Source organism: Diabrotica virgifera, chromosome 7 (genome assembly GCF_917563875.1).
Source record: "Diabrotica virgifera virgifera chromosome 7, PGI_DIABVI_V3a".
Lineage (NCBI taxonomy): Eukaryota > Metazoa > Arthropoda > Insecta > Coleoptera > Chrysomelidae > Diabrotica > Diabrotica virgifera.
Window position 1 is genome coordinate 9,472,523 of NC_065449.1, and position 21,877 is coordinate 9,494,399.

Sequence of the window (21,877 nt, forward strand, 5' to 3'; positions counted from 1 at the left end):
TTGTTACATGTACTTGCACTGGACAATTTTCTTTGTGACACGGTGACAGGAAAATACAGCATGTTTTATATGTTCGTTCATGGGTATTCTTTCATTTTTCCTACTGTATGTATCTTGGAAAAAATCTAAGACACACAAAATCTATTCTCTACTAAGTTATTTGGAATACCTTTCCCACTATTCAGGTTTTATGCTCTGTATTATGTCTTCATTCTTTCTTTTCTCAATTTTTCTATCAATTTCCAGCTTTCTGTGCTTCTGGTTCCTCTTAGATAATTATTTATTCGTTGACAGTTTCTTTCCCAGGACTGGTTATTCTTCTTAAAAATGTTTCTTTGTATGTCTGCTTGTCTTTCTTTAATATTATTTTGTCTTGTAATGATTTGGAATTTAAATATTGTTGGTATAATTGTCTTTTATATTTTATTCCTTCTTCTACTTCGCTATCTCACCAGTATCATTTGTTTACCTTGGTTTTTAAGTAGTATTATCCCATTGCTTCAAATTCTGCTTCGTGCAAACAGTTTTTTTTATATGCTAGTATAATTGATCGATATTTTTAGGGGCGGGAATTTATAGGTCCTTTCTTCATCTAGGCTTTTTATGTTCTATCTTCGTCCATTCAACGTTTCTTTCTTGTTTATGTCTATATTTGTTTATCTCTCTTATCTCTTGTCTTCATATTGGGGAGTATATTTTTCTGTTTTAAAATTTTAAATGTATCTCACTTTTTCTGTTGACAGGTTCAAACGAATGGCAGATTGCATCGAACAACGAAATTAGCAAAGACGGCAAAACTAGAATTCACTCCACAGTAGCGTCGGTACAAGGCACCCAAAAGATAGATGGGGGCCAAATAGATTTCAAAGGCAAGAATGAAAATACGTCTAGCGTCTATCACCACGCCGATGAAAACTCGGAAACCATGAGAACCCAAAGTAGCAGCCATAGCTCGACTGCTTCCCGTATGGTACAATCTCACACGGTGCCTTCAGAACAAATAGAGTTACCAAGTAATCTTCAAGGGGTTACCAAAGTGATACGTGAAACTAAAACGTTACCAGATGGTTCTAAAGTTACCACAACCAGGTACGATACCACGAGTGGTTCTTCTCACACCACTAACCAATCTGCTCATGTACGGACTTCGCAAGAATCTTCTTCCAGCCGCCAGGTGAACGAAAGAACGTCTGAAAATGTTGTTTCTGTAGATAACAAAGAAGTAGCGATACCTAGTAATCTGCAAGGTATTACTAAAGTCACAAAGGAGACTAAAACACTACCAAATGGTACAACTGTTATTTCTACCAGATACAACACTACCAGTGACAACATACAAACAGGGCATATTAAAACTGCCCAAACTTCATCAACAACTCATATAACAGGAGAAAAACAAGCAACTTTAAACATTTCAACGCAAAACAATGATAACATCACTACCAAGACAATTAAAGAATCTAAAATTCTTCCTGAAACTTATACAACAACATCTGTAACAAATCAAGTTACTGATATAAAAGGTTCTGCTCAAAATCGACCTCAAGTACCAGAAAACCTTCAAGGAGTAACTAAGATAACTAAAGAAACAAAAACATTACCAGATGGTTCTATTGAGACAACGACAAAGTACCATACAGTTAGCGGTACCACTACACATACAGAAGTTATAGGAACTGGGAAAATTTCTAAAGAGCACAGCTCAGTGACAAATAAATCTACTAAAAGGTTCGAAGAAAGTGTAGATAATCAACAAAATTACAAAACTGAAAAGATACACTCAGTAAACAACAAAATAACGGATAATAAAGACATAATAAGAACTAATGTTACCAGTACCCAAGAGGACAATAGGAAAAATTTTGTTGAAAATAACACCAAAGTGACTAATGTTAACGAAAACATAAATATAACCAGAGTAAGCACTGATGACAAAGATACTAATAAAGTATATAGAGTACCCACCAAACAACCGGTGGAACCCAGAGAGTGCGAAAATATTGTAACAAATCAACATAATAGAAGAGAAGAAATAACAACTGACAATTTTATAAACACAGAACGTAGACAAGAAGTTTTAACACGGGACAAGTACCCAGAAGAAACGCCTAAAAATAAACCAAGTGCCCCGAGAGATATAAGTCCCACCAAGCCAACAAAAACTTACTATCAACCTAGTAAGCCAACAGATGAACCTAGAGAAAGAAGTCCCACCAAACCAACAACAACTGACTATCAACCTAGTAAGCCAACGGATGGACATAGAGAAAGAAGTCCTACCAAACCAACAAAACCTGACTACCAACCTAGTAAACCAACGGATGGACAGTACGAAACGACTTATAGAACTGACTACACCAACAGGAAAATAAGCGTAGAAGTTAGTCCTACTCATGATGCATTCGCAAGGTCTTTAAGGTCTGTCTCACCAGACCGAGTACCTAGCAGAGGCAGTCATAGAACTAGTAATTCTTCAATACCTGAAAAAATGAGACACCCCTCAAGAATATCTCCAGAGCGTACTCATAAAAATCGAGGTGGAAGTCCTACAAAAAGCAACGATAGATTTTCTAGTACCGACACTTATATTTATAATAAAAGGAGAAGTACTGATGAAGGGCCGAAAACAAAGTCGCCTTCTCCAAAAAGATATGGTAGTACCGATACATTCAGAAAGACAGAAAGTCAAGAAACGATTACAATTTCTAAAACATCAAGACATGATGTTACTAATACTACATCTAAAAAGAAAGACATTAAGAGGACAAGTCAACATTCCCTACCAAGATCAAGGTCGCCCTCTCCTAGAAAACCTTCTGAATGCAGAAAAGAAACATATGAAATTGTAACTGACTTGGACGAAGACGTAACTATAACCACAGAGAAGCAGAAAACTGGTTCCAGACCTAACACTTTAGAGCTTTCGAAGAAACCTAAAAAAATTACTGACCGTTCACCGTCTTCTCCATTATCAGACTTAGGATCCCCTAAGAAATCACCTACAAAAGATCTTAGAAGAACTAGCAGCTTCAAATCGCCTACTAAAGATCATTCTCCAACTAAATATCCAACCGACAGTTACAAGGCTCCAAAAGACAATCTGCCAAAATCTCCAACAAGGAACCGTCCAGAGGATCGTCCTTTAAAGAGAACCGATACATATGAAGAACGGTGTCGGCAAATACTGGGGATAACAGAAGTAACTGACAAAAGAAGGAGTAGTTTGGAGAGATCATCAAGTAAAAGAAGTTCTTTTAGAAGAAATACTTCGACAAATAGTGTGGACACAAATGGAAGCACTAGTCCTACTAAGGACAAACCTAGAAGTCCAACTAAAAGCCCCGTGAAGGAGAGGCCACAGTCAAGAGATTATGAAACAACCGATATTTCAACTAGAACAACAACAGAGACAACTACTACAAGTATTGAAGGAAAACCTCGAAGTCCATCAAAGAGTCCAGTAAAAGAAAGACCACTATCCAGAGAATATGACGATAAACCTAGAAGTCCAACGAAAGAAAGACCACGTTCAAGGGATTTTGAAACAACTAATATTGTCACAACAAACAAAATCGTGGACACGAATAAAATACCTAGACCTGCTGAAGGAAAACCTGGACCAACAAAGAGTCCAGTAAAAGAAAGACCACTATCCAGAGAATATGACGATAAACCTAGAAGTCCAACGAAAGAACGACCACGTTCAAGGGATTTTGAAACAACTAATATTGTCACAACAAACAAAATCGTGGACACGAATAAAATACCTAGACCTGCTGAAGGAAAACCTGGACCAACAAAGAGTCCGGTAAAAGAAAGACCAAGTTCAAAAGCTTTTGAAACCACTGACATAGTTTCAACAACCACAATAGTGGATACAACTGAAATCACTAGACCTACTGAAGGTAAACCTAGAAGTCCATTAAAGGAAAGACCTGTTTCCAGAGATTATGACACCACAGATATTACTACAACGACTAACACCGTGGACACAACTGAAATCACTAGACCTACTGGAGGTAATCCTAGAAGTCCGATGAAAGAAAGACCACGTTCAAGAGATTATGAAACAACTGATATTGATACAACGACCAAAACAGTTGACACAACTGAAATCACTCGTACACAAGAGAAACATACCGACATTTCATCAACCAAAACAAAGGACATAACTGAAAGCACTGAAACCATTAGACCTACTAAAGAAAAACCTAAAAGTCCTGTAAAGGAAAAACCACGTACCAGAGATACTGAAACCCAAGACATTGTGTCAACCACCGAAACAGAAGAAACTACTATTATCACCAGTGACCTCTATAAACCTAAAAAGAGACCACAAAGTCCAACTAAAGGAGAGAAACCCGAATCAGTCCAAAAAAGGCCTGATAAAAAGGGTCCAAATAAATACCCTGACAACGAACATACTACGAATGTCCAAAAAACTACAGAACAAGTTGACGTTTATAATAAGGAAGAAATTATAATAACTGATGAAGAATATAAAACGCCACATCAACCAATAACAAAACCAAATCAAAAGACACATCCACAGACAACTGTTGATCAAACAGACCAAACTATTTTTTCCAAAACCTCGAAAGAAAACATTTCTAGAAAAGACATTAAAAATGTGACAGAAGACATCACAGAACAACAAGAGGTAGAAATCGTTACCAGGAAACCTATAAACGAAACTGTTGATGATAGTCCTAAAAAGAGAGGACCTGGCATTACTGAATTCCCATCCCAAAAGAAGCCACAGAAACATACGCCTACGAATTTAATTCCGTCTAAAACAGTTGATACAACAGAAGAAGACAATGAAGTTGTTACTGAAGAAACAACTATCTATGATGACAATAAACCATCCAGTAAAGGTCCATATACGAAAGAAAGACCAAAGACCACAACTGATAGACACAAAACTAGCACAACAGAATTCATAATGCAGGAAAAATTAAGCACAGACATAAACTCGAGTACTGAAGTTTTAATCGATGAATCAGAACGACCAGTACCTACCAAAAAGACACCAAAAGTCAAAGAGACCCGCCCTCAAAGTACACCATCGGGAAAACCAATTACATCAACCACATATACTGAAAATGTACTTAATGTGGAAGAAATTGTTGATACTAATACGTTAGAACGCAAACCATCAAAGCCTACAACTACAGACGACAAGCCAACAAAGAAAGAACTTACTGAATATCCAGCACAATCCAAATTGAAACCCAAAGACACTACTACAAAGATTACAACTACTGAAATCATCAATAAGGAAACAACAAAACCTGGTGAAAAGAAAGAACCAACAAAAAAGACACCAATAACCGAGTTTCCATCTCAAATTCGCAAAGAACCAAAAACCACTACTAAAACTAGCACTTCAATAACTGAAGATATCTCCGTAGAAGAAATAACAAGGAAATTCACGAAGCCTTCTCCTGGAAACAAAAAACCAACCAAACAGGGTCCAGATACACAGGAAAAACCTTTAAAACCAAATAAGGAAACAGTAAAGACAACAGAGAAAGAAAAAATTATCAAAACTAGCAAAGACAAGGTTACTGACGAAGAAGAAACCATCATTGATGAATTAATAGTAGTGGATGATTCTGATGTTCCAAAAGTTACCATCGGTAAACCGATTCCTAAGGACGAAAAACCTAAAAAATTACCTAAACAACATGCTGTTGATAAAACAACAGAATATTCAGATGACGATGTTGATTTTACCCAAGAAGTTATAGTTACAGATGAATTTGAAATTGTAAATATTCCAAAACAGAAACCCAAGCAGGAAATCCCTCAGTATACTTCACAAACTAGAAAACCCATCACTAAAAACATCTCTAAAGAAAATATTACCCCTACAAAGGAAAAATCATCAAAAGTTAAAAAACCTACCAACAAAGAACCTACTGCTACAGAAAAATTCTTTGAACCTATCGATTATGCGAATATGGTACCTGTTGAGGAACCATTGATGATCAAAAAAGATATAGACACAAGTTGTCCTCATGATATTAGGTACGCATCGAAAACCACTAAAAACTTTATCGAAAAAGAACAAAAAGAAATCAATGAAAATGTAAATTTACAGAGAAGACCTGTTAAACCAGAAAAGGAAACTCCTTTGCATAAAACGCAAATTAGTACCACAGCTAAGAAACCTCAAAAACAACCTGAGAGGAAATTAGATAAACCCAGTACAAGAAAACCGGTCAATGGTATAACTGAATATCAAGATCAATACTCTCCTAATCTTAAACCAAAATCAACTCCTACTAAATCGAAGACCATAGAACCAACAACAGTATTTAAACCGTCAAATAAAATAAATTCTATACCTACTAAACCTACTACAAAGGTTCAAGTTAATGGGTTCCATAAGCCAGAAAAACCCAAAACACCTCAGGACACAATAAAATCTTCCACTGTTGTCGTAAATACAGTGAGGGTACCAAAACAGTCTGTTGTAGAAACAATAACAACAAAGAAGACTACAAAAACCATTAACCTAAAAGAAAATGAACCATCCGAGCCAACAAAGTTAAGAAAACCATTACCAAGCAAAGGTCCTGTAAAGCCTTCTGCTAAACCATCGCATCCCGATCATTCAACCAAAAAGCATCTAGTTACGACTACAATAACACTAAAGACCAATACTCAACCAGTAACTACGAAACCAAAAGTATCAAAAACAACAACTACAACGGTTACAAAGTCACAAAAGAACAGGGTTGTTGATTTGAAACAAAAACGTGTGAATGAGTATGTTTCAACTGATACTGACGAAGAAGAAACAATAGAAACTGTCGATGTAACGAAAAGAAATGGTACCAAAAGACAACCAGAAAAATGTATAACAACGAAAACCGTTATCATAAACAACAATACACAACCGAGGCAAATAGTGGTAGATCTACAACGTTCAAAGTCTTCGAGAGAACCAACACCAGATAAAATATGTCCAGTGCCTACAGAGTACGGAGGCTATGGATCACCAAGATATCCTGACGAAATTGAAGAACCCGATGATGTTAACGTAAGGAAACCACCGAAGAGACTTTCGGACATACCTTTATTGGAATCAGAAGATGTTACCAACTTTAGCAGAATAACAGAAATCTCAGACACTAAAGTAGTTACTGATATCGATAAAGTAGAAACAACAGACGAGAGTCTCTTGAGCGTTAATAGAAAGATCAATTTGTTCCTAGACACTGCTGATAAACTCACCAAAACTGGTAAAGGCCCATCTGGTCCAGCTCCTAAAGTAGAACGACCCAAATTGGAAGTTACACAAGATCTGGAATCAGATGAGTGTCTTTTGAGCGTGTCAGAAAAGGTTAACAAGTTCATAAACACTGCTGATCAATTTATGAATGTTCGGGATTTGCCAGAGAGACCAAAAAGTCCTAGGTGTAAGTTTAATAACGATAAAATTTCTTCTAATAACTTTATTACCACCGAACAAAAGACAATTCAGAAAGAAAACCTAACTAATGAGACTCGAAAAGTATCTTTAGAAAATTTAAACACTGTCGATACCTATAGAAAATCTGCGCCCACTGATATTAAAAAAGAACCGAAATCTGTGACTAGAGCTGAAAAACCAGGCGACAATAAACCTGTGGACAAGAAACCTAGCAAATCTCCAGTTAGAGAGAGCCAGAAAACACAACCAGAGCTTGTTGATCAAAAGTATCCTAATTATAGTACTATAACTAAACGAGTATCTTTAGAAAATCTTGAAATTCAAACCAGTGTTAAAAATACAGAAGATATTCGCAGAAAATCCCCTGAAAGAGTATCACCAACACATACCAAACGTCCTTCAGATAGAAACGTATCTCCTGAAGATACAAGAAACAAACCAAGTGAAAGATCGTCTCCAGATCGATTATCGCCCACAAGAATTACTCCCAGTCATCCTGGAACACCAAATAGGCGTCCACCGAATGAATACACGTCAATTAAATCCATAAAAACCCAAGACGTAAAATCTACGACCAAAGAGGTCAGTACTACTCCAAAGAGTAGCAAAAGTAAACCAGCGGAGGACAAGAAAAATATTCTAAGTACTACCGGTCGTCTTAGGAGTACAGAAAGTATTAAGAAGGCTAGAGCTCTCTTTGAAAACATCAACAAGGAAGCAGAAAAAGCAAATAACAAATCTCCTATTTGTACTAAGAAAGAAACTGTCGTTAGGAAACTTAGTTATTCGAGTGAGGATGACTTAAAACAGACTAGAACTACAAAATCTAGATCTAACTCACCTGACAAACCAATAGGAGATGTACCTCATTATATGTTACCTTTAGATAGACCTTCCAAACCCAAATCGGAATCTCCTGAAAGAAGGACTTCAAGACCAAGATCGCCTGATGGAAGTGAGTCTGGTGGTATTCCCCATTATATGTTGCCATTGGACAGACCCAAGACTCATACACCTAGATCTAAATCTCCTGATAGAGATAGCTTAAGATCCTGTTCTCCGAATGTCAGACATGAAACTGGAGAGGTTCCTCATTATATGCTACCTTTAGATAGAACCCCTGAACCAGACAGAGAAGTTCCAAGGCATAAACAACATCTTACACGGACTGAACCAGGTGTTACTCCACACTATATGTCACCTTTGCACAAACCTAACACTCATGTCCCAAGATCTAAATCTCCTGATAGAGAAAGCTTAAGATCCTGTTCTCCGAATGTAAGACATGAAACTGGAGAAGTTCCTCATTACATGTTACCTTTAGATAGAACCCCTGAACCAGACAGAGAAGTTCCAAGGCATAACCAACATCTTACAAGAACCGAACCTGGTGTTACTCCTCACTATATGTTACCATTAGAAAATCCTAAGGCTCATATACCCACTGAACCAGACAGAGAAATTCCAAGGCATAAACAACATCTTACTAGGACAGAACCTGGCGTCACTCCTCACTATATGTTACCACTAGAGAATCCTAAGGCTCATACACCTAGATCCAAATCTCCTGACAGAGAAAGCTTAAGGTCCTGTTCTCCGAATGTGAGACATGAAACTGGAGAAGTTCCTCATTACATGTTACCTTTAGATAGAACTCCTGAACCAGACAGAGAAGTTCCAAGGCATAAACAACATCTTACAAGGACTGAACCTGGTGTTACTCCTCACTATATGTTACCATTAGAAAATCCCAATTCTCATATACCCACTGAACCAGACAGAGAACTTCCAAGGTATAGACAACATCTTACAAGGACAGAACCTGGTGTTACTCCTCACTATATGTTTCCATTAGAGAATCCTAAGGCTCATATACCTAGATCCAAATCTCCTGACAGAGAAAGCTTGAGATCTTCTTCTCCTCATGTTCGACATGAAACTGGAGAAGTCCCTCACTATATGTTACCTTTAGATAGAAGCCAGACGCCCAGTGAGCTAGATAGAGACGTTAATATTCCCAGGCATAAACAATATGTCACAAATAGTACTCCACATTATATGTCACCTTTGCACAGACCTAAAACTCACACACCCAGGTCGAATTCTCCTGATAGAGAAAGCCTAAGATCTTGCTCTCCAAATATCAGACATGAAACTGGAGAAGTACCCCATTACATGTTACCGTTAGATAAAAGGCATATGCATAGTACACCTAGACCTAAATCACCAGACCGTGATACTCCTAGACACAAGTCACCTGAATCTGGTGATACTCCTCACTATATGTTACCTCTAGATAGAGACGCTAGACCTAGCAGACCGAGATCTAAATCACCTGGAGGGGATAGTCCAAGGCATACTTCACCTGACGTTCGTTCTGAAGCCAGTGATGTTCCTCATTACATGCTCCCATTAGACAGAAACGTCCACTACAAAGACAAACCTATCACAACCTCAAAACCTGAGAGTCCCAATAATAAATTTGGTGTTACACTGAAGAAAGTGCATCCTGACAAGCCCGTTACAAAAACTACTAATACTAAAGTGACTACAGAAAGAAAAACCAGTAATGTCGAAAATATAACTGAAGAAGAAATCGAAGATATTTTTGAAATAGAAGTCTTGGAGGAACTGGTAAGTATCAAACATTATATTATCCTAGTAAATAATGACTTGAAAAGAAATGATTATACTTAAAAGTTGTAGATAGATCTACATATTTTCTCAGTTGAAGGTGAGCATTGACATAGAGAGAATAAAAAACAACTACTATATTTGAGATTAGATAAATAGATAGATAGATAGATAAATATATAGATAGAGAGATAGATAGGTAGAGAGAGAGAGAGAGAGAAAGACAGAAAGAAACGATTTATTTAACTTGATGAGAGAGTTCACTGAGTGTCTTAGAGAGTGAATAGAAATAATTGTGATATTTAACATGAGAGAAAGAGAGAGAAAGCGGGAGAGAGGCAGAAAGAGAGAAAGGGAGAGAAATGGTAGTTACTTCCTTAGCTGGGAGTTCTGAGTGAGTTTTGTATGTTTCTATACGTTGATGAAGTTGACATTAAATATACAGGGTATTTCATTAATAATTGTCCATATAGTAACTGGAGAAACCTTAGCACAAAATACGAAGATTTAACCTAAAACACTTAAATAAAATGTGGTTCCTTACTGAGTTACAGGGTGTTTTCTCTAAAAATTTAAACTATTTTTGCTCAGCATTTTAAAACTATTCGACGTATCCTTTTCATACTTGACAGGAAGTATAGGTACTCTACAAACTACTAAATTATGTTAAACATACGTTTCTGGCTATTACCAGAGGAGTACGACGGGGGAAAGCAGGGCCGTGTCGTGCTATGATGCGGCGAGGCAGTCGCATCAGGCGGCATCCCTAGGGGGCGGCATAATCAGTAAAATAAAAAAAAAATTGTCAGATTGTGTAAAAATGTTGTCAGAAACTATAGAAAAGATGAAAAGTTGCAGACAATATGGCTAATGAACAAATGAAAATTTAATGAAATTGCAGAAAATTTTGATATAAGTTCCGAATTTCCAGCTGAAAATTAAATTCGATCCAGGAGAGCTTATTTTAGCTTTAATCTAGGCTTTAAGCTTTTATTTGATTACGAAAAATCTGTGGACGAGCTCTTAACAGATAAAGCTAAATTTAAAATAAATTTGTTCATCTATATTTTCGACATTGTCTTTAAGTGGGTAGGCGCAAAATGTGCTTGCAATGCTTTTTAAATGCATTACTTTTTTTCGAATCCTGAGAAAACTAATTAATATTTTTGAAAAATTTAAACGCAGAATAAAAGATTTCATTATTACTGAAGGCCAAAAGTCTCTAAAAACCTCTATAATGTTTATTTGAATAAGTTACAGAGGTGGTAAAAAAAAGAGAAAATTTAGTGTAATATTTAATTTCAAATATCTTATTTAAAGAAACCTTTTATTTATTCTAAGGGACTTTCCACCCTTGGTATTAATGTAATCTTTTAATCTGCGTTTAAATTTTTCAAAAACATTTATTATTTTTTTCAGGATTTGAAAAAAAAATTAAGGCATTCAAAAAAAATTGTAAGCAAACTTTAATCCTATGCTCTTAATTATTTGATTGATCGATTTTCGCTTCTAGAAACTCATAATAAAAATTTTAAATTTGTATAGGTATGATACTTTTAAATTGAGAGAAATAGATGATAAAACACTAGAAAAGTATTGTATGAATCTTCATTCAATACTTTCAATAGAAACAGAAAGAGAATCTGATATATAGAAGCAAATGATCTTCTAGAAGAATTGCGTGATATATCCCAAATGATACCATACTCCATACTCCATGACACCTTTAGAGCTTTTGAACTATTTGTGCCAAAATGAACGAATTTCTTTATATTATACCCAAATGTAGTTGTATCACTAAGAATTTTATTAACACTCCTTGTCTCGATAAGTTTCCTGGGGAAAGTTTTTCAAAATTAAAAATTATTAAAAACTATTTACGAAGCTCCATAAGACAAATCAAACTAAGTAATTTAGCACTTATTTTAATAGAGTTCTCACTAGCTGCTACACCTATCTATCCCTACTAGACTACGCCAATCTGATTGACGAGTTTGCCAAATTTAAAGTCAGAAGTGTAAAATTATAATTTTTGCAAATGTTGCTTAATGTAATGTTAATATATATTTTATTTAAATTAAAGTACTTATGTGTTGTTTTCAAAATCAAATGTTTTCTTAATTTTGTGCTGTTTCATTTAATAAAAATAAAAGTTAAGTTTCAATAATATATTTAAGGGGCGGCATTTCGAAGACTTGCGTCATATTGAAGGGATATACCGCACGGCTCTTGGGGAAAGTGAATGGTTGACCCTTTCCAAATTCTACGCCACTGGCGGAATTGCTATTTTAATCCAATATTTGGATTCTCCAATACTTTCTATGAAGATAATATACTCTTCATTCGTAACAATAAAGTCATTAGTTCTCGAGATATTTGAAGTGAAAATGCAACGGCACAGCTATTTTGGTTAATTTATTGTGCCCCTTCATTTTTAACTTCAAATATCTCGAAAACTAATGATTTTGTCGGTACGAATGAAGAGTATATTATTTACATAAAAAGTGTTGGAGAATGGAAAAATCGCACTAAAATAGTAATTGCGCCAGTGGCGTAGAATGAGAGAAGGGTCAAGCATTCACTTTCCCCTGCTGTAAGCCTCTGATAGTAGCCAGAAAGGTTTATTTAACATATTTTAGTATGGTGTACAGTACCTACACCTTCTGCCAAGTATGATAAGGATATGTCGAATACTTTTAAAGTACCTACTGAATACAAAAGTTAATATTTATGTAATAAGTATGTTTGATTTAGAATTTAAACAAAATTTTGTACCCAGTACTTTAAAAGTATTTTAAATATCCTTATTATACTTGACAAAAAGTGTAGATACTGTACAACCTACTGTTGGATGTTAAATAAACGTATCTGGCTACTAACAGAGGCGTATAGGGAAAAGTGATTGGTTGACCCTTTCCAAATTCGACACCACTGATGTAATTGCTATTTTAACATAACTTTTAGATTCTCCAATACTTTCTATGTAAATAATATACTCTTCATTCGTAACGATAAAATCATAATTGTTCGAGATATTTGAAGTTAAAAATGAAGGGGCACAATAGATTAACCAAAATAGCTGTGCCGTTGCATTTTCAACTTCAAATATCTCGAAAACTAATGACTTTATCATTACGAATGGAGAGTACATTATTTTCATAGAAAGCATTGGAGAATCCAAATATTGGACTAAAATAGCAATTCCGCCAGTGGCGTAGAATTTGGAAAGGGTCAACCATTCACTTTCCCCCGTCGACGCCTCTGGTAATAGCCAGAAACGTTTGTTTAACATAATTTAGTAGTTTGTATAGTACCTATACTTCATGCCAAGTATAAAAAGGATACGTCGAATAGTTTTAAAATGCTGAGCAAAAATAGTTTTTAAATTTTTAGATAAAACACCCTGTAACTCAGTAAGGAACCACATTTTATTTAAGTGTTTTAGGTTAAATCTTCGTATTTTATGCTAAGGTTTCTCCAGTTACTATATGGACAATTATTAATGAAACACCCTGTATATTGTAATTGACTAATGTGAACTTTGATATAGGGAGAATAGGAACAATTCCTTTATTTGAAAAGGGAAAAGAGGGAGAAAGATAAAGAGAGAATCGATAGATAGAGAATCGATCGGTAACTTCTTTAGCTGAGTGTTGATTAAGAGTTTTTGTTCTCTGGACTTTAAGTGGATAGTGTAATTGGAGAAAGTAAATACATCTATAATAAAATTTTGTTTTTTTTTTAGCTCCAAAGAGTAACCAGTTACGAAATACGCAGAGTAATAAGAACCCAAATTAAATTGGTAAAGAAACTAATAACAGAAAATAGGCTAACGATTTATATACAAGAAAGAAAACAATCAAAGATTAGGAAAGACCGTTCAGAAACAATTACCCAAAATGTTGAGTATCATTCAAGTTATAAACAAACACGTAAATCCTCCACAGATCGGACTGTAGAGACTAGAACTCGCAGTCCTCAAAGGACACCAAGTCCAACTAGGCAACCAAAGAATCAATTTTACAGACCAAATGAAAAGAGACAAAGTCCTCAACGAACATCCAGTCCAACAAAACCATCGAACGAAAATAATCTTATAAAAACTACAACAACAACTAATACAACAATCCGAACATCAACTCCAAGGGAAATAGTCAGAAAACCTGGAGAAAGATCTAGTCCAGAAAGACAGTCTCCTCAAAGGCAAGCTAGTCCAACTCGTACTCAAACTACTGTTCAAAGCAGCTACAGGCTTACAAGTAGCAGTGATGTACCCACAACTAAACAAATTACTAGAAAAACAGAGGAGCTACGAAGATTTAGTCCAGAAAGAGTTTCCTTAGTTGAAACTACCTCGAGAACTGAACAAGTACGAAAAACATCAACGGAAAAAAGTACTCTACATACCAAAACTACAAGCCCAGAAAGAAATGTACCTCAAAAGAAGGAACCAAGGCATTCTAGTCCAGATAAGAAGGGTCCTAAAAGTGGACACTCCATTCTGAAGAAAACAGAAGTGCAGCAAAAAAAAGTGGAGGAAAAGAAGCCTGAGTGGGTCACCAACAGGAATCTGAAGAAAGTTACGGGTTCAAACGAACAAGTACGAACTACGAGTAGTAGTAAAAAGACTGTTAAAGAAGAAAAGATTGTCCAAAAGAAGTCCAGTGAGTATGAACCTACTGATTTGATTACGTCTAGTTACGGTGTTGGACCTACTGATGAAAATGGTACTCCCTTATTTGGACTGAAGGCATTGAGACAAACCAACAACGGCACAACTAAAGGTAAGATAGCACTTTTATAGGGTATATTACAGAAATTTTTTCGAATTGTATACAAGGATGGGCATGAGTCAGCTAAGAAATTTGCAAAAAGTCATTATGTATTTACAATAGGTGTTCAGAATGTTCACCGTTTATATCAATTTACTTCAAATAACGTTTTTTGAAGTAATACTGCGAGCAAGCATCATGAGACCTTCATTGATGATATCTAAGTAACTCAATTGTTATCCAATGTTTGAGATCTTCGACGTTGTTGATCTTTGCGCAGAAACTCTGTCCTGAAGCATGTCCCTGATTGAGAAATCCATAGCAGTAAGGTCTGGCGAACTTGGAGGCCACGGGACATATGCCCATCCCAATATAAAACAAAAACTTGTCAAATGGCAAGGCAGGTACAAAGTTTTAATCTCTATTTCAGTTCAAGGCACCTTTATCACAAGTGAATACTACTCAGAAAACGGCCAGGAACCCGTGGGACAAATAAGCGTAACGAATTATTCGACCGACCCGAGAGATTTGAGTACCGAGGAACAAATTCAAAATAACAAGCTAGTAACAAGCGTAACAACTACTCAGAAATTCGGATACGAAGATTCACCTTCGTTAGAGACCCTAACAAAAAATAAACGTCCGGTAAGTTTATCACTTTATTTCGACCCACTCGAAGGCTTTTTCAAAGTCTATAAATGCAATATTGTTTTCTAGGTTAAATTCTCTTCGTTGTCCGAAAACTCTTTTTATATGGTCGTTGCCCAGGCAACCAAATGACGTTTTTATAACGTAGATAACACGTCATAAAAATGACCAATTGACGTGTTTCTATGACGTAGTACTGACGTTGAAAATCACGTGTATTTGTCTCATCGATTTGACGTCATAATTGTGACGATTTTAAAACGTCATTGTACTTACATTTTTTTCACGTCGAGATTGTGACGATTTTCAAACGTCAAAAAGATGACGACTTCTACATGTCGCCGTCGGTAAAATCAAGTCTTTAGTACTTTAAAAAAGTGACCTCTTTCAGATGTTTCAAAATAGTATAGAAAATAGGTAACATAAAAATGTAGGCTAAAAATTAATTTAATTAAACTCGGTAGGTAACATATAATTAGTTCATTAACAGAAAATAAACATCAAAAACAAATAAACATAACCTCAAATAGTTGACAAGAAGAATTACTACATTAAACTAACTCACTGAGCAAAAACGACTAAAAATCTCTCAATTAACACGTTTCTTCAACTAAATATATAAATGAAAAGTCTTATTTTATCACACAAGATACAAACCATGTAAACAATAAATTTCTTATGAACAACAATGAGAAATTTCTTATGAACAACGTTATAAACGAAATTGTTTGAAGTCACACTTGGCTGTCTGAAATGAAAACGTTGTTTAAACGTATTTTAACGTCATTAATCTTACGTATTTAAAATCACCTACAATATACGTCTATATGACGTAATGTTATGTTCAAATACGTGTGTATATTCAACCAAAGCTGACGTTTCCTCGACGTTATATGACGTCACTTGGTTGCCTGGGTGGTACACGTGCTTTTCCGAAAATTATGGAGTCTTTTATTTAATATTAATTATTTTTTTGCTTTTAGACCAAACAAATAGAAGATTCTGTAGCAGAAGGCAACAGAACGTCAAATTTCAAACGACAGAACTCAGTGAAGGCTATTTCTCAGAAATTCATTGATTCGGCAGGTAATAAACTTCTACGAGTTGTAGAGAAAAATTATTTTATATATTTATTAACATACTCTATTTTCTGTTATGTGTAACACTTATTTTTTATTGTAGTGGAATCTTTAAAAAATGAACGGCAAACGTCCTACCCAAAGGCAGGTCTGATTTTGCGCACTTCCAGTTTCAAGGATTCTAAAAACGACTCTAATGAAGAAGATATCACGTCAGGTAAACGTTTTTTTTTTTGTATTAAATAAATATTATCGTAAAATACCGAAAATAGAGAAATACTAGTTGCTTTAGTACACCAGGGAAATAAGGCAAAAATATACCATGTTCGGGACACTTGAGCAGTCAGGTTGCAAATGGGTTTTTTGGGTACTATATACCTAATACATTACAAATACAAAAATGCCCGTCACAGTTTGGACGAGAAATTTAGTTATTAACAAATAAGAGTCAAAAATGAGAGTTTTTTCGTTTAAATCGCTACAGGTAAAAATAGAGTAACTAAATGTCGTATTTATAATATTTTTCTTTTGGTAGGTAAGCCAAGGTTTAAAATAGCGTTTTTTGAATTTTGGTCCGATTATTTGTTGCTTCGGACATTGTAAAATAAAACTAACATTTCGAAAATAAAAAATTTGCTTTAACTTTTGCGAAAATGAATTTAGGACTTTCATATTGCAAGAAAAGTTGAGTCAAACAGTCCATACAATGCAAAAAAAAAATTAAGACAATGCGTCAATTAGTTTAAATTTTATTCAATTTGTTTATCCCAAAGAGCTTTTTTTTCGCAATGTTATTGTTCAGAAAATAATAATGATACAGCAATTCTGTGAAAACAACATGAAAGAAGAACAGTAATATTTTCAACGCATTGAAAAAAAAATCATTAAAAAGTCATTTTTATCACTCAGAAAACATTTTACTAAAATAGAGTCATTTTTTTGCTAATAATAATATTAACTGTAGGCTAAAACTACAATGGAATTTGAAAAACTGGTATTTTTATACGAATTTTGAAAGAAAAACTTTTCGCCTAGGCTAATTACGGTTAAAGTTAACCACTTTTGTTATTTAATTGACGGCTACTTTGTTTATTACAATTAAGCAACCTAACTAGAGCCATTTTGAAGTTAAAGATATGTAGGTTATGTGTAAAAGTTTGAGTAAACTTTGAACCTCAACAGAGTGGTTAATAAAGCTTTAAAAATTACGTCCGAACGGAATTAATTCGTGGTCGGTGGAGGGGAATTACTAAAATACGTGCACTCAAGAAATGAAACTGATTCTGCAAACATATGCTGCGATTAATATCGCTGGAACTTGTTGATGGATTTTGATCATAATTTTTTTAATTTGTATGTACTCGTAATCTTATAGAGTACGTTATGTACACACAACCCCACCTAACATTACAAAATGATAGGGGGAACTCCCCTTATCACTCAGGGATATGAAAAATAGATTACGACCGATTCTAAGACCTACCCAATATACATATATAATTTCATAAAAATCGCTCAAGCAGTCTCGGAGGAGTATGGAAACAAACAGGAGAATTTTATAGATGTAAATATATAGATGGCTATTAACAAATAGGGGTTGGTGATAAAATAATGAAAATTAAGGGTTGTATGTATTTTTTAATTCTACATCATATAAAATTAAAATACATAATTTTGTCCAAAAAAATAAAAAAAAACATGTCAGGGGGGCAACCTTTCTTATAAATTATGGGTATAAAAAATAGATTAAAACCTCTTCAACGTCCTACAGGATAAACGTGTAAAATTTTATAAAAATCGGCCAAGCCGTTTCGGAGTAGTATGGTAACTAACACTGTTACAGGAGAATTTGATGTATGTATAAGAAGTACATAACTGCGAATTAAATAATAAAAGTGGCTAACTTTGAACCTAGCCAAAAGGGTTTTTTCTGAAAATTCGTATAAAAATACCAGCTTTTGAAATCCTAAAGTAGATTTACTCTATAGTCAATATCAACAAAGTTATTCAAATTGTTTAGAAGCCAAAAATGACTCTATTTTACTAAACTTTTTTCGTAGTGATAAAAACGACTTTTTAATGATTTTTTTCAATACTTTAAATACATAACTATTATTATTGCATGTGGTTTCCACAGAATTGCTATGTCATTATTATTTTCTGAACAATAACATTGCGACAAAAAAGCTCTTTGCGATAAACAAATTGAATAAAATTTAAACTAATTGACGAATCGTCTTAAAATTTGTTGTGCATTATATGGAATGTTTGTCTCAATTTTTCGTGCAATACGAAAGTCTTAAGGCCATTTTCGCAAAAGTTATAGCACATTTTTTAATTTTTGAAATTTTAGTCTTATTTTGCACTTTCCCAAACAAAAAAGGATCGGACGAAAATTCAAAAAGTGCCATTTTAAACCTTGGCTCATCTACAAAAAGAAGAATATTATAAATAAAACATTTAGTTACCCTATTTTTACCTGTAGCGATTTAAACGAAAAAACTGCCATTTTTGACCCTTATTTGTTAATAACTAAGTTTCTCGTCCGAACTGTGACGGGCATTTTTGTATTTATAATGTATTAGGTATATAGTACCCAAAAAATCCATTTGCAACCTGGCTGCTCAAGTGTCCCGACAAAAACCTTATTTCTCTGGACTATAGTGAATGTCAAGGTTTACGGTGTCAGTCACCTGAGCCCCCAGATCACTTTACTATACTGTTCACTGCTCACTGCACTATTGCTGCTAGGGCCTCAATGTCGATAGACGTCTGCTGTGGATGTTTTCATCATTGGATCGTTACGAAGTGTCCTGTTTTAGGTGTCTATCACCTCTTCAGTATTTGGTTTGTTTTGTGGAAGGTGGTAGTGGTTTCGTTGTGAATCACTGGTGGTATTCGATGCCTGTGTAGAGGATGTTGTGTCCGCAGAGGAGAGTTGTGTCAGAGGTTGGTTAGAGGAGAAAGTACTTTGCTGCTAGGAACTGGGGACGGGTCATTTATACAGACGATGATGACGTAGTTCACTGACGTGGAAATTAGGTGACGGTTGACAGGAATTGGTTTGGTAGGCAGAGCGGACGTTGTTTTCATTACGAGAAATCTCCATGTCGAAGGCAACCGGGTGTCATCATCTTTATAGGCACATTCGGGCGTCTTTTAATCTCTATGGCTTCTCGGTTTAGTCTATAAAAACGGATCGAGGCTATAATTTTAGAGCTTTCACATTCAATTATGTAATCTGTGTGAAGATGATATTGACCAAGAGCTGAAATTGAATCAGAATTGCGTGAACAGAAATGGAGTGTTTATAAATCCTATTTCGGATTTTACGATTGGTTTTACCTATGTAAGGTTTTTAGCAGTCTGCAGAAGGAATATGAAAGCTTTTATTGAAGGGTAAATATTGTCTTTATTCTTCTTGAATTGAGAATTTTGTCGATTTTATCAGGAACACTTTTGATGTAAGGAAGAAAACCTTTCCCTGAGGGTCTGAGTCTTTGGACTCGGATTAAGAGGGATATTGATATCTGCGGATGCTCCTATTGATGTGATTCTCGTGGTAATCATTTTAGATAAGAGCTTGTTTTAAATAATAGAGCTTAGCGGATCTACTTGCATCATCACAAAGGCGTATTGATCTGGAGACAAGGGTATTAATGATAGAACTAATTTGTGAAGATGGGTGATGGGAGTTGGCATGAAAGTAGCGATTGGAATGGGTGAGTTTTCGGTAACCAAAATGATCAGAACCATGGGGTTGGTTTTTCTTAATAAAAACGTTAAGAACCGGTAGGGATGGATCTGTTTGAATCTTCATCATGAACTGAATACTAGAATTATCATTCAGATGGTTTAATATATCGTAGCCAACCAGTGAGTTTGAGCATTGATTTGGATAGTGCTCGGGTCTCGAAGTCTTCCATACAAATATTGACAAGATGGTAGGGTGCTATAATTAGTACCTAACTGAAATTATGAAACAAAGAAAGTCTGAAATTTACTTCAATATTGAGTTTTTGTTTGTTTTAAGGTATCGTTACTACTACTAAAACATCTAAACAAACCACTACGAAAAAATCTACGAGTGAAGGAGGTGGTACCTTTCTTAGTAACAAATCTACCATTTCCGGTGTGACTGATGTTATCAGCAGAATGAAGACTGAAGAATATGAAGAAGGTAAATATATATTGGTAATACTACGACAGGATTATTTATGTCAAAAATCCTTTAAATTCATATAAAAAGAAAATGTTAGTTGTTATTCTTTCTTGTTTATATTTTATTTCAATGTGGAACTGTTATTGGTACTTCTTCAAATGTTTTTAACGAATAATCACGGTATCTGAAAGATATTATGGGCGAGATGAAGAATAGTATAAACATATGCTCAGAGTATCCTCACTGTGGTTCAGATCTGCAGATTTTGGTGGCTTCAAATAATGTCAATCTCCCCATAAAAAAAATTAACTACTCAAATTTTAACCTTCCTGGTATATATTTTCATTGTTGTTATAACCTACTGAAATGTTATGTATTTACTTATCAAACTCATTATGAATTTTCTAATTGATTTTTAGACCAAATTTACTCCACAAAAGTAACATATCTAATATAGATTAAAAGCAATTTGGTACCACATTAACGACATTTTAATATATTTCGATTTCTAAATTGTCCTATTTGTGACTAAGCCGTGTTCATTCATAATCCCACAGGTGACAGTTCTGAAGACATAGAAGCAAGAAGTTTGCTGAACAAGTTTATAGGATCTCAAGTGATACTTTCAGGAATGGAAAATAGAGGGACAGCGATAACAACAACAAAATCCAAAATTTCAACATCAGAATTGGTACCAAGGACGACGAGTAAAAAAACGATCAAACTGACGACAACTGTAACGGTAAGTAGATTCCCTATTTTATAAGAGCATTTTAATTAAAATTGTACGTACATATTACATGTACGTATCGTATAATACATATGTACGTACCTATACATATACAGGGTGAGTCATAACTATAGGGACATAGACTAAGGACAGGTTATTTGGACCAAAATATGGCTATTGGGCCAAATATGCCTTAATAAAATGTTGCTGAGAAAAAAGATACAGGGTGTTAAAGTTAATTTTTGTTTTTCGTTTTTTGCTAATAGTTTCCCTGTATATTTATAAATTGCTATCAAAATTGGCACAGAGGCATAATCTTAGACAAGAAATAGTATTTTATCTACAATTTTACGTTTTGTCATAGAGGGCGCCACGTGGATCATTCCTGATGATCAAATTGAGTCTAAA

At 34.9% G+C, this 21,877-nt stretch overlaps 1 protein-coding gene across 2 annotated transcripts in view; it reads left to right on the plus strand.

The window, feature by feature from the left end:
* LOC114340085 (titin) overlaps window positions 1-21,877 on the plus strand; it is a 138,284-nt gene that overhangs the window by 61,643 nt on the left and 54,764 nt on the right. For both annotated transcript variants that reach the window (XR_007699659.1, XM_050657199.1), the window contains exons 4-10: window positions 744-10,078; window positions 13,824-14,862; window positions 15,281-15,495; window positions 16,482-16,584; window positions 16,681-16,794; window positions 20,611-20,757; window positions 21,297-21,481. Coding sequence is in view for 1 of the 2 variants with exons in the window: in XM_050657199.1 (XP_050513156.1) it covers window positions 744-10,078; window positions 13,824-14,862; window positions 15,281-15,495; window positions 16,482-16,584; window positions 16,681-16,794; window positions 20,611-20,757; window positions 21,297-21,481 (11,138 nt within the window). In the remaining variant the exon portion in view is untranslated. The remainder of the gene's footprint in view (window positions 1-743; window positions 10,079-13,823; window positions 14,863-15,280; window positions 15,496-16,481; window positions 16,585-16,680; window positions 16,795-20,610; window positions 20,758-21,296; window positions 21,482-21,877) is intronic.